The sequence below is a fragment of the Balaenoptera musculus genome, chromosome 4 (genome assembly GCF_009873245.2).
Source record: "Balaenoptera musculus isolate JJ_BM4_2016_0621 chromosome 4, mBalMus1.pri.v3, whole genome shotgun sequence".
NCBI lineage: Eukaryota > Metazoa > Chordata > Mammalia > Artiodactyla > Balaenopteridae > Balaenoptera > Balaenoptera musculus.
In genome coordinates this window covers 61188178-61202538 of record NC_045788.1, presented here as the reverse complement: position 1 = coordinate 61202538, position 14361 = coordinate 61188178, and the positions used below count along the sequence as shown (strand labels likewise).

Here is a 14361-nt window from a genome sequence, read left to right as displayed (position 1 = left end):
CTTCAGAAGAACACCAGCGAACCTCAATTCAGTATACTTTGAATTATCACAAATTCTGAATTAATGAATTCTAAATATGTAACATTTGACATTATATTAAAATTTAATTTAGAAAAAGAATTTATTGATTGACAAAGTTCAGTAAACTATTGCTAAATGAATTAGGCATTAGACACTTGTTTGCAGAATAAACAGGGTATTTTCTCAGATGTCAGGATGGCACCTGTTCTTTTATCTCAGGAATTCAATGAACTACAGCAGCTTTGAGCCATCCTATATTTACATTAGAGAGGTTTTCTTTTCTTTTCTTTGTTCTAAAGAATATTTTCAAAGTATGCAGAAAATGACCCAGTTGGAAGCAGTATAGTGTCTTACCCTTTGCTAATTCACCTCCCAATTGTTTTATGTGAATAATTTTTTTATTTTGTAAACTATACCAGTAAAAAGTTTTAAAATGGTTTATAGTATAACGCTGAGATCAGTCTCATCTCAAAAAGACTGGATCACACTTTTAACAGAAAATCGTTGGATATATTATGATCTCACTTTAGTAACTTGAAACTCAATGTTTTCCTCCCAAAGTATAAAGTACCAGACAATTTTTAAAAGCCCCCTCACACTAAGGGACCGAACTACCTACTTGATAGGCCTTCCATATTTCTCTTCTTGTGTATATCATTGGTAATTTCTATAAAAAAAAAAAAAAAAGAGAGAGAGCACGGCTTACCTTATCAGAACAAGTATTATCATCAGGTCCTCCACCAATCACAAACAATTTGCCTATACAGCTAGTCACGGCAGGAGAACTCACTGCTTCCTTAAGGGGGGCAACTTCAGTCCATCGATTTGAAAAGGAATCATAACATTCTACGCTGCTAAGTCTGTTTTGCCCATCATAGCCTCCAACAACATATACCTATACGTAAAATACATGGAGAAATCTTAATTATCAAAAGTTTGAATTTTTAACTAGTTGGCTAAAGAATTAAGGGATCTCTCCCCTTTAAAAGCCCTTGGTAACTGTAATTGCAATATATTTAGCTCAGTTTCTGAGCTAAAAAATTATCATTTTCTCACCACCACCAAGGAGCCTTTTTAGACATTTTTTTCATAGTAGCCCCCTCCAATGAAATTTTTAATACCACAGATATATTGCATATCTGTTTATATATTGTATCTGTGCTTTATACACAAAACAGTATGATTTTTTTCACCAGCCCAAGAACCAACCTTCATCCCCTTAGGAGCAATATTGCTTGCATTGAGAGTTACAGGATTTAGCATAAATGCTCATACTCATGGATGGTGAAAATATTTGAGTATTATAAAGTAATAAAAGCTATGAAACTAAAGTATTAAGTACGGATTACTAGACTGTGAGATCTTTGAAGGCAGGGCCTATCTTATTCTTTAATTTAGTCCCTGCAGTACCTAGAAAAGTACCTGATATATTATGAACTCTAGAATGTGTATTTCAAAGGGCTTTCATGTACATTTTCTTTTCACAAATATGAGGAAGGTAGGGCAGATGAATTAATCAACAAGCCATTAATTAAGTCAGTTACATGCAGAATAATCCATTAAGCATCACAAGATATACAAGAAGCTTTTAACCTACCTATAGAAGCTCTCCTAAAAAAAAAAAAAAAAAAGCTCTCCTGTTTAACATCTATAATTCTTTTAATGAACAGTCATCATCAACTCTTTTCTGCATCCATATCTAATTAACTATTAAGTTCTACCAATCGTTCTTTCACAGCATCTCTCACATCTGTCCCTTCCATTTGTTTCCCACTGCCACCATCCTCGGGGTCCATATCATTTCATACCTCTCAATCTCCTGGTCTCCACTCTTGTACTCTCTAAACCACAGATTAATCTTCCTAAAACACCTCATCAACTCCTTTTACTAGTTTAACAATGAATGCCTAAGGGTCAAGGTCAAACTTTATACATTGTCATTCAAGTGTGTCCACAAATCCATCTTGCTGTACTCTTCCAAATTTCCTAAGCAGCCAATGCTATTTCAATCTTGCATTTCTCACATTATGTTAAAATTATCTGTTGGTGGGTTTGTTCTCCCAACACCACGCAGCCCAGAGAGGTTAAGTAACTTATTCAAGGTCATGCAGCTAGAAGGGGTATGGAAACTGTGGCACAATGTAGTACTTAAAGGTACAGGCTTTGAAATCAGGAGAGGTAGGTCCATATTGAGCTCTGCCACTGCAAGTAAGACCTTGCTTGGGCAGCTTACCTATCCTCTCTGAGACTCCATCTTAATTTCCTCAATTTAAAAATGTAGGGGCTTCCCTGGTGGCGCAGTGGTTGAGAATCTGCCTGCCAATGCAGGGGACACGGGTTCGAGCCCTGGTCTGGGAAGATCCCACATGCCACGGAGCAACTGGGCCCGTGAGCCACAATTACTGAGCCTGCGCGTCTGGAGCCTGTGCTCCGCAACAAGAGAGGCCGCGATGGTGAGAGGCCCGCGCACCGCGATGAAGAGTGGTCCCCACTTGCCGCAACTAGAGAAAGCCCTCACACAGAAACGAAGACTCAACACAGTCATAAATAAATAAATAAAAGAACGTGAATTTCTTTAAAAAAAAAAAAAATGTAGACAATAATAGTACCTATCACATAATATAATTTTGAAGATTAAACTTTATTACTATTCCCCTACATGCATAAACTAAAAATATATGCTGTGAGCCTTAAGATAAAAGGCCTCTAGATTAGGAAAATCTGAGCTTTTGCCCCTGCTTTATCACTTTCTGTGCAACCTTGGGCAAATGACTCGATCTCTCTGGATTCAGTTTCTTTGTAAACTAAAGAAGTTACATTAAATATTCTAAGATGCCTTCTTGCTCTAAGAGTCTATATTCCAAATCATCCTAGGTTTCCTTAACAGAGTGCATTCACAACTTTAAATAACTTTCTATGTTTGAATTCAGCCTATATTGTAATTTTTGGGATAACTGTTTTCCATGAATTGAGTACTTGCTGTATAACGTAGGAAGGATTCCTTTTATTTCTTGATTTAGTGCTTCCAAGTTTTGGGCACCTTCAAGTCAAATATACTAATATTTGTCAAATAAATTTGTGTTCATCAATCCATATATGATATTTGAGACATCAGTCTTTTTCATATGCCTCTGTATGTTCAGACTAAATAATTATAATGTTTTTAGTCAGACCTCATCTCTTTTCAACCCCTTAATTATTTTAGCTGCCCCTTTCCAGTAATATTTTGTCATCCTTGAGGTATAGCTACCAAAACTGTATATAATATAGTAAGTACTAACAAACCAGTGGTTTTAGAAAATACTCTATTAGTATTTTATTTCCATTACATCTAGCTCAAAGTCCTCATTATTTCACTGGTCTTACAGACAGCAGCAACACACTAGATCAATACCCTTAGGAATTAACTTTCAAACTGAGCTTTGAGAAGCTTTGAGAAGCTCTAGTATTCTATAGTATAGAGATTTCAAGATGCTTCTGTGGGGAGATAGGGGGAGGGAATGAGAACTGATGGGTGGCTGAGTAGGAAGGGTTCCTGGCATTATCTCTGTTCCAACTAGAGCAGTTCTGCTTTCTCACTGGTGGCTCTAAAATGTCTTCAAGAGAGGGCTTAAGAGGCAGCAATCTTTTTAGAAGAGAGTACTAGGGGACCAGACAAAAATATATGTGCAATATATTCAATATCTTATGATAACCTATAATGGAATATAAGCTGCAAACAAACAAACAACACCCCTAAAACATGAATCACTAGGCTGTACACTTGAACACAATATTGTAAATCATCTATACTTCAAAAAAAAATGTGCGAGCAAGTATGCTGCTTTTATTTAGATCGCTCATTAATTTGAAGTGGCTTTGGAGGAGCTGATAGAGACAGAGGCAGGGAAGGGCTAAAGAGTCCAAGTTAGCCCTTGATACACAGCTGTATTTTTATCTGCTTTATGTAATAGCTTTTTATATTAGATTTAACTTCAAAAAAGTTACTAGTCTACTAGTGATTCAAAAATCACTAGTCTACAAGTGATTCTCAAGTTCCTAAGGACAGTGAATGGTCCAGAATCAAATTATATGTTTTTCATATTTATTAGCTGCAGCCAATAATAAGTTTGCTTTAAAATATGTTGGTGAGTTTATCTTAACACTTATTTGTTTTGTCCCTACTTGTACAAATAAAAAAGATAAAATAGTATTACTCTACATAAATATATCTTGGCCTGAATGCCAAAGTCAGTAAAAGGAAAAAGAATGCTTGGATTAGACACTGGCCTGTTTTCGTACTTGATGTAACTCCTTTATTTTCCAATGCTTCTCAGTCATTTAGACTGCATTGGTGCCTGAGAAGAGAAATGTGCTGCACTGCTACAAATTCCTAGTTGGGAGAACAAAATATCCATTCAAAAGTACAGTGTCCAATTGTTTATATCTTCAGTTTATGTATTGAGGTTAGAAATGGAAGGAAACACAATCTGAGTCCAAAATACCCAGAGGGTGAGTAAAATCAAGGATTCATCTGTGGTATTTATTCTGGAAATGTAACAGCAATAATAATGAAAAGTGGTTTCTCTTACTTTACCGAGGAGGACAGCCATTTTGTGACGCCATCTGCCTTTATTTAGAGAAGCGACTCTGATCCAAATATTTAGCTGTGAGTTATAAATCCAGACGTCACGGCCATTGATTCTTCCACCTTTGAATGCAAAACAATGTACACACACTAACATGTATATCACCAAAGGATCTTTGCCAAAGGCATAGATAATGAAAACACTGAGTTATTCACCCAGTCCGAGAATTTGAGGATTCAGTTCAATAAATGAAACAAGGACCCTCTTAAAACTTAAAATGGAAATGGTTCTACAGAGCAGATTTAACTTTGTCAGTTGTTATCCTGAGAAATAATAACTATATGCCCCAAATAATAAAATGTAGAGTATGAACTTACCAAATGCGTAAGACTGTTCATTTAAGAGTCAGACAACAGAAGCACCCGGACAAAAGAATTATTCTAGAAAGATTTTTAAAAATCACCAGTTTTTTAGCTATCCCAGGAAAATTAGAATGGACATTTCCCTAGTAGGGCATAACTTACAGAGATATTTCCCAACCGATCCCCTATAGCCCAATAAAAATAAAAACAAATTCACGAGTCAAAAAAAAAAAAAAATCACCAGTTTTTTAAAAAGCGTACCATTGTACAAAATAAAGTATGCGTTGTTATATTGTTCAACATGTAGTAATATAGTAACCTGCAAAGGTGGTAAAATTATTTAACTAACAAATTAATTAACAAACTTAATTAAACTTCAGATTATAGATCCTGTAGTTATACTTTGTATATAAGTCTGTCACTTTATTGTCTGTTTGATTTTAGAGGTAACATATCACATATTATAATAAAAGTTCAAGTTAAGAATTTTAAGGAAAATCCTATTTCATAAACTTTGGGGAGAATTTCAGAAAACATGGGTGGATTAGAGATGATTAACTGAGTACTTTTCATTTTGCATACTTTACTGTGTTCCTTAAAACAAAGTAAACAGGTAAAAGTTTTAAAAATTGTACCATATTCTATATGCATTTGAGAGCATTTAAAATATGATAAGGCCTATCGTTTAGTGCAGGGAACATAGTCAATATCCCGTGATAAACCAAAATGGAAAAGAATATGAAAAAGAATTTATATATGATAACTGAATCACTTTGTTATACAATAGATATTAACACAACATTGTAAATCAATAAAATAAATTTTAAAAATATGATATAGTTGAAGGCATTTTCTGGAGAATCTTTTGTAAATCATTCTGCATCATCTTGTGCCTGTCTTTAAGAGCAAAAAGTCATTTTCAGTTTTATTTGTTGTATAATATGATCTGCCTAAAGCGGGCATATCTACTTTCACTGTTTTCTTTTGAGACACTGTTATGGTTTAAAACGGCCAAGCTGTGATTAAATTAAAAGTAGCTACTGTAATAATTCTTTATTTACCTGAAACAAGAATGTCATTCCTTAGAGCACAGACCGCATACTCTGATTTGGTAAATTCTGGAAGCTTAGCCAAAGACTTCCACTCTCCTGTCACAGGATCATAGCACTCAGTGTATGGAAGATTAAATCCTCCAACTCGTTCACAGCCTCCAACGACAACTATCACCTCAGAATAGCCAGTTGACCTAAAATAATTATTATAAGAATGCAAAAATAATAAATTAAAATACCCTCAAGAGTGTTTAAAACCCTAAAAGCATACCATTGTCATAAAGAAAGTAGAACACTATATAAAGTACATTGTTAAGTTTATTCTCTCAGTATATGCCAACTAATACAGCCTGCTAATTACTTACTTTGAGAACATTTACAAGGGATTTAGTGATATCATCTTTCCACAGAAAATTTCGATGGGTATTTTTTTTCTATGAGTTTTACCTTAAAAGTTATAAAATGGTCCAAAGATCCTACCTAATTCAATTGGAACCCTGGTAATATCAAGGATGACTTTCAAACGCAGTCTTGCAGCAATTCAGATATGCATAACCACACAAGGTAAGATAATGCACTCTTTCTAAGTGTAGGAAAATGGAGCTTTTTCATCAGATTGTTAGTTCTAAAAAAAAAAATTCACAGTACAATCTAAGTACCCTTTAGAGAAGTATATGTACCTGTTCAGACACTATTTTTAAAAATAAAAAAATAAAAAAAAATTAAAAAATAAACTTTTTTTTTTGGCTGTGCCTCATGGCTTGCGGGATCTTAGTTTCCTGACAAGGGATTGAACCTGGGCCCTAGGCAGTGAAAGCGCAGAGTCCTAACCACTGGACCGCCAGGGAATTCCCTAAAAGTAATTTTTCTAAAGTTAAGTAAATTAAGGTAATCCAATTCAAAGTGTTGGGTGGTCACTAAAGATGTTAACAGAGTTTATAACAAAGAATGCTAAAGGAAAAAAGCAAGATGAAAAACTGTACAGAAGGTCTGATCAATACTATGTAAATAATGTGTCTGGAGAGAGCATACCAAAGTGCTAATGATGGTTTTCTCTGGATTGCGTGGTTTCCTCCTTTATATCAACACAAATTTTCAAAACAATAATGAGCATGGGCTACTTTTAGAGTGGAAAAGACAACTTTTAAGAGCACTAAGGGAGGGCTTCCCTGGTGGCGCAGTGGTTGAGAATCTGCCTGCCAATGCAGGGGACGCGGGTTCGAGCCCTGGTCTGGGAAGATCCCACATGCCGCGGAGCAACTGGGCCTGTGAGCCACAACTACTGAGCCTGCGTGTCTGGAGCCTGTGCTCCGCAACAAGAGAGGCCGCGCTAGTGAGAGGCCCGCGCGCCGCGATGAAGAGTGGCCCCCGCTCTCCGCAACTAGAGAAAGCCCTCGCACAGAAACGAAGACCCAACACAGCAAAAATAAACAAATAAATAAATTTATTAAAAAAAAAAAAAAGCACTAAGGGAATCCAAAGTTCACGTTAATTACTGGCTTCTTTTACTTTGTAGTTTAAAAAGATACTGACAGGAAAAACTAAAAGCTTATCCAAGCCTTTTCTTTTTGTTCATAAGACTCATGGAAATGAAAAAGTCTTGTAATTGCATTTTATGACTGCTATGATATTAAGTCTCACAGAGAAAAATGCTAACAATGCGTCTTCTCTTACTTAAATGTGGAGGGAAAAAAGACAACATCAGAACACTTATTTGTAGTTTTAGAGTGATGTTTTACAATTACACTAGAAAAAAACAAAGTAAAGCAACATTGGTATGTCCCTTTAACAGAGCTGCTATATTCTAGCTACAGTTACTCACAGCTATTTCAACTAACAGTCATTCACCTAGTCCATGCCAGGCATACTTTTTCCATTGTAAAACCAGAAATATATATTGTAGAAAAGAATTTTGCTCACAGATGCAATAAAAATTACTTTTAGGAACCCAGCAAATTCTATTACCCTAACCTAGAATATAGTAAAATATTATCAGAAGGACTCAAATACTATCAATAATATTTGCTATTTTCCAAATAATTCCCAAATGAAAATATTAAAAGTAAATAGTGGATAGCACCAGACACTTAGTAGAATACCTATTGACTAATTTATCCTTCTTTCCATGGAAGTATTATTTCCTAAAATCTTACTTAAAATACTGCTAAGACAAACCCACATGATACTCCTCAAAGTCTTATTTACTGATTGAGCAAAACAAAAATTGCTAAATACTGTCACTGGGGTTCAGTCACTCCTAATAGTTTTAATACAAAATCAAGTTAATTATTGCATAGAATTTTGACAGAATTTTGTTTTATACTTTCCTTATAGCATTTTACTTGTTTTATACTTTCCCTTTGCTTGAACTTGCTTGCTTTTTCAAGACTTCTTAGCCCAGTAAACATATATTGTCTGTTTTGTACCTTGGAACAAGAAGAGAAAACAGCACAAAAAGCTAATGGCTAAAACATTTAGTCTCACTAAATAAGGAATTATTTTAGTGTCTATGTGTAATTATCTGAAAGGATCAGCAAACTAGTAGTTTTGCCTGACTGAAGGTCTTATTTGCAACCAAATGGCATTTAACTTAATTAGAGGCAAGTCTGGTGTTCTCATTAGAGACTGTTAACTCAATAAAATAGTTATTTTTATTTCTTGAGCTCAGAAAAATACTTATCTCAGGCAGGAAGATGATTGCCTTAAAGGAAATGAGTTGCTGCAGCTGATAACGGTGACTAGAATAAAAAAGCGGCCAAGATGATAGTACAGGATGAATAAAATTCTGGATACCCATGCAATCTATTTTTTAGAGTGAATGTTACTTTAGTAACCCTTTAAAATGAAAATTCTGATTTTCTGCTGTGACAAACTAACAAATATTTGCTGCTTTAGTATTACGTCTCACCATTTGTTCCTAGGAAAGTGTGACAAGCAAATTATCTTTTTTCTACATTGATAAATATTTTTTAAAAAGTCATCACACTCTTTTATCATAAACTTGAGAAAAGATCAAATTAAAAGATCACATTCTTTGATTTATGTGAAAGATAAAATAATTATAAATCCACAGAATATTCTAAACCAAATCAGTAAAATGGATAGTAATTACCAGGTTCAGTTAAAAATCTCAAAAGGCGAAATCTTAAAGGACTTGCTGGCTGAAATAACAGACCTACTTATTATCAATGCAAACATGCCAGAGACAGATGAACTGCCAAACTAACTTTCATCAACAAAAAGGGGTCAAAAGGTGATCCTGGCTAATAAGAAAAATAACAATATATTTAAAAAACTCAAAAGGAAATGTTTCCATATAGTGGGAAGTTGGAAGGGAGAAGGGGGAGGTGTTAGTGACATAGTCTATTTACCATTCCAAGACTCAAAAATACCTGAAAACCAAGCCATCACACCAAAAAATGAACTTAAATAGAGATATGATACTTTAAGCCATAAAGAGAGCTAATGGCTCTCTAGTCTGCAGGATATGACAGTTACTAAACTTAATATATTAACTATATATCAAAAGAGGGGATTGGTCCGCCCTAGAAGCAATAAGTAAATGAATGAACAAATGAATGAAAGAGTAAATAATAATCACAGAGGCAAACATTTTCTGTGCCCATTCAAGTTACTGTCTAAAGGAAAAGAGAAACCTTAGCTAAGCTAATTAGAACATTACTGGGTTTTTGGTAAGAATATTTTATGGTGGGTGAGACTTTCTCAAGCCATACTAGCTGAGAAGACTCTGGTTCTAAAGATCTACTAGATCCCTTTGTTTGGATTCTAAACAACTTTTTTGAAAACTTTGGCTTCCCAACTGGTAACCTGTGCATAGTAAGAGAATATGCTGGAAAGGTTGACTTAAAATATCTAGTCTGTTTGACAGTTCCACTTCTTATTGCAAATACATGTATATAAACTAAAAGATAAATGAGTTAATCAGTCTCTCATAATTAACATTAAGTCTGCCCCTAACAGTCTGATCTTACTGTATCCAAAAAAAAAAAAAAAAGTTTCTAAGCCTAGAGGAATCACTGGATTATGGTTCATCAATATAAACGAATATAAATGACCCCTTAAGAGGCTTATGCCAGCCATAAACCTTATGGCTTTCTAAACTTAGTAAGGACAGTTTCAGCTTGTGTGGTAAGGCTTTCCACCTGAAACTGGAATAGACAGAACGGGTTCTATAAAGAAATGGTTGTACTGAGTGAAAGATTCAAAATGTTTACTCTTAAAAATAAGCAATTATATAAGAATTTATTATCAGGAGCTGATCACAGATGTGCTTATATAGCCACAAAGATGTTCATCTCACTTACTGGTAAAAAATCAGGAAGAGTTCAAATGTGGGTGGGATGGCTTTGGTTCACTGTAGATTTCATGTCATGAAAACATGTTTACCATATATTAAATAATAACAGCAGACTATGAAATAGATTACAACTTTGTAAAAGAAATAATAAATTCTTAGAGAATAAAAGGGAAGAATAAAGCCAAGTGCCACAGTGTTACCTCTCGGAGATGGGAATATGGATATTATTTTTTGTTATCTCCAATTAACATAAATTACTCCACCCCCTCTTTTTGACTCAAGTTAATAAAGAACAAAGGAGAAAACCCATACCTTATTATTAATAGCCACTACTGGGTTGTCTGCTCTTATATATGGGACAAGCATTTCTGCTATCACTTTTCTGCTACATGATCATGCTCCCAAGGCCACAGGTAACTGTTCAGAGAAGGCTGTCTAGCTGAATCAGAGATTATCTCTCCACATGAGATGGAGAGATTCAGTCTCTCTGAGTGACTGAACTTGTAATATAGAAACCAAATCCCATGAGTGGTCATATTCAACCAGACTAGTGAGAGAGAATGATGCAGACATGCAGAGAAAAGCAGAGGCAAGCGTTAAGAGGGCACAGCTTGGTTTCTGATGGCTTTTCCGTAGCCTGTTCTAGTCTTCTTGGAAGTCCTGTTGAATTTCTGCCCTTAGGTTCTACAAGATAATGACTTCCTGTACCCTTTTAATACATCTATCTGCCTTCTATGCTTACGCTGGTGAGCTGGTTTCAATTACTTGCAATCAGAATTCTGATCCACTAGAGTTCAATGAACTGCAGAAAAAAAACAACCTACAAATGGTTTTCAAACTCAGGAAAAGATGCTCAATCTTCCACATTAAAGAAATGCAAATCAAAATTATGGGATATACATTTTCACTTTCCAGAGTAGCAAAGATTTACAAAAACTAATAATACACTGTGCTGGGGAAGGACTGAAGAAATAGGTACTTTCATATTTTTAGATGAAGTATAAATTGGAAGTCAATTTTTACAATATCTACCAAAATTTAAAATGCACATATCCTCTGACTGAGCAATTCCACTCCTAGTAATTTATGCTATAAATTATCGGACATATGTAAGAATATTCACTGAGCACTGTTTGCGATGAAAAAAATTTAGAAACAACCTAAATGTCCATCACCAAGAGATGGATTAAATAAATTATGCTATCCATAAATGTGATACTATACATCTCTTTAAAAAGAATTTGAAATTTTCCATAATGAAGAGTAAAAAAAAAAAAAAAAAAAAAGAATGAAGACCTATAAGTGCTAATATAGAACAACCTCCAAGATATTTTTAAGTGATAAAAACAAGGTGCAGGAACTGTGAGAGAAGTACACTACCATCTGTATAAAAAAAGGTAGAGACGTATGTGTACATATACACACACACACACTTCTATGTGCAAAGAATATTTCTAAAAAGTTAAAAAAAACTGGTAACAGGGAGATATCCTTTGGGATGAGAACTGATATATCAAGGGTCAGGTAGAGGGAGACTTAGGCACGTATACAGTACTTTTATGTAAAAATGAATTCAAAATAACAATGAACTAACACGTATAAAAATGGTAAACCATGCATCCGATGATATAGTAGATTATCACTCTTAAGAGGGACTGGAACAAAAATTCAGAACACTGAGTTCTAAAATATTATTTCTTAAAAAAAAATCTTAACCTTAGTCTTCTCACTGATTTATTCAATAAGAACTTGAACCTTGTCCTCATTATGGCAATCAGGTTCCTATTTTCATTATATAGTAACTGATTATCAGACAAGAGGTAGTAGAAAGTATTAGAAGAGACAAGTACTTAATTAACCAATTCCAAACTCAAAGTGATGAACTTATTAAATCTTAGCTATCTCTATTGTTTAATGGAGTGTCGCAGATATTTTTCCATAGGTATGAACAATTTATACTTAAAATAAACCATTTGATAGCAAGCATTTCTGTCTCTCAAACCACATTTCCTATTCTATAAAAGTATAGTGCAAATTTAAAATGTATTTTGATTATTCATGAAACCAGCAATAATTTTTATTAAGCATTTTTGTGTCAAATACTAGGTTATGCATTTTTCATATGACAGTTCTAGTCCTCACAACAATCTTACAAGGTAGATGGTATGCTTATTTTACAGATGAGGAAACTGACACATAGAGAAGTTAAAGTGCTTTGCCCAGCATCACAGAATTAACTAGTTATTAGAGCTAGGTTCTTGTCCAGGTCTATCTGATTCTGAAGCCAGTACTCTTGACACATCGTGAGGCTTGCACTATGTGTTTATTAAAAACAGTATTATACATTAGTACAGAAATTTAAAGTTGTATAACATATATTAGTAAAAACAACGATTCCTAAGCTTTACTCCTTCTGTGATTGGTCTCCACTATTTCTTCTTTATATACCCGAGGTTTACAACTGGCAGTACCGATTTTCAAAGTTTTCATGGTCTTATGTTCTATATCCTCTTCCTAGAAACCTGCCATCACACTCCATTTCTAATATAATGTATCTTGGGGTTTTTTCTGTCATTTAAGAGACACATGGGTATATACAGGTAGACTATCCAGTATGGCTTGAGCTCTGGAAAATACTTGGCACACAATAAACACTAAAGAAATATTGGATGATGTGAAGAGTATAACCTAACTGCATAGTGGTGGGATGGGACTGTCACTGCCCTAATCCAGAGCTGATCTTTGCCATCACTAATGGTGGAACCACCAGATATGCTGTGTCTCCCAATGTGATGCAATGTGATATATACATTACCTTGGATGAATTCTAATCAAAAATATTTAACTTGTCTCCATCGAGCTGAAGCTAACTTCCAGTTTCCAGGAAACAGCTAAATGCAGCTAAACGACACCATAAGGAAGCAATCAGACTAATACAGAAGGTGGAATATTTTTCTGGACAACTTGGCCATGAACAAGTCAGAATCATGAAAAAGAAACTGTTTTGAAATAAAAGACTTCATGGAAATAACCAGATGCAATGAGTAGTCCTGGACTGGATCCAGGTTCATTAAAGGACAGTTTGGAAAAGACTGGGGAAATATGAATATGGAATGGATATTAAATAATAGAAAGAATTATTCTTAACTTTGAGGTTAATTTTGCCTATGTTATTGTTTTAAAGATGCATCTTCAAGTAAATATATATATTTTGTATATGTATAACTATATGTATATAATTTTTTAAAAAACACATTGGCTGAATGATTGAACGAATGAAAAAGTCTGGGCTGGATATATAGTTTTGATAGTCAATAGCAAGCATGGTCATCAAAACCATGAGAATAGATGAGATCATCTAAGAAAGTATCAAGGCAAGACGAAGAGAGGTTAACCAAGGGAATATCAACATTTCAAACACTAGAAAAAGAGCTATCAAATTGAAAATGAGTAGCTGGAGAAGAGGACCATGAGGGAAATTGTACTCCTGAAGCTAATGGAAGAGAGTTTCAAGACAGATTAAAGCAGTTAAAAATGTCAGATCCTAAACAGAGATCAAGGTGAATAAAGACTGAAAAGAGGCTAACAAATAACAAATAGAAGGTCACTGATGACCTGATTGAGAGGAGTTTCAGTAGACTGACTGGAGCAGAAGTCAGAGGAGTGAGCTGCAGTTGAAGAAGTGGAGACATCACTCCTCTTACAAAGTTTGTAGCTTCTCAGAAAGATGAGAACCTGTATAAATAATACATATTGTTCAGATAAGGAAATTCCTAGTGATTAGTTCTAACATGCAGTAACAGATAAGTGGAAGACAGAATATAAAGGATAGAAGGTGATGGCAGAGTTGTAAAATAAAGGATTCCTCCAGATTCCTCACGTAATACATAAAATATAAAATTTACATAAAATAAATATCTGCTATTATATTTATAATAGTCTGCAAATTCAATAAAACTATAGTTTGATTTTTTTTCTACTGGCCTCCTAAAGAAAAATGATATATTATAATCTTATATAGATGTGTTTCACTGTATGAA

General features: G+C 34.4%; 1 protein-coding gene across 7 annotated transcripts in view; it reads right to left on the bottom strand.

Annotated features, from left to right (window-relative positions):
* The window catches only part of KLHL24 (kelch like family member 24), a 40891-nt gene that overhangs the window by 11041 nt on the left and 15489 nt on the right, over nt 1-14361 (bottom strand). For all 7 annotated transcript variants that reach the window (XM_036850078.1, XM_036850076.1, XM_036850073.1 and 4 more), the window contains 3 exons: nt 6013-6197; nt 4593-4711; nt 728-916 (listed from right to left, as the gene is read on the bottom strand). In XM_036850078.1, coding sequence (XP_036705973.1) covers nt 728-916; nt 4593-4711; nt 6013-6197 — 493 coding nt within the window. The remainder of the gene's footprint in view (nt 1-727; nt 917-4592; nt 4712-6012; nt 6198-14361) is intronic.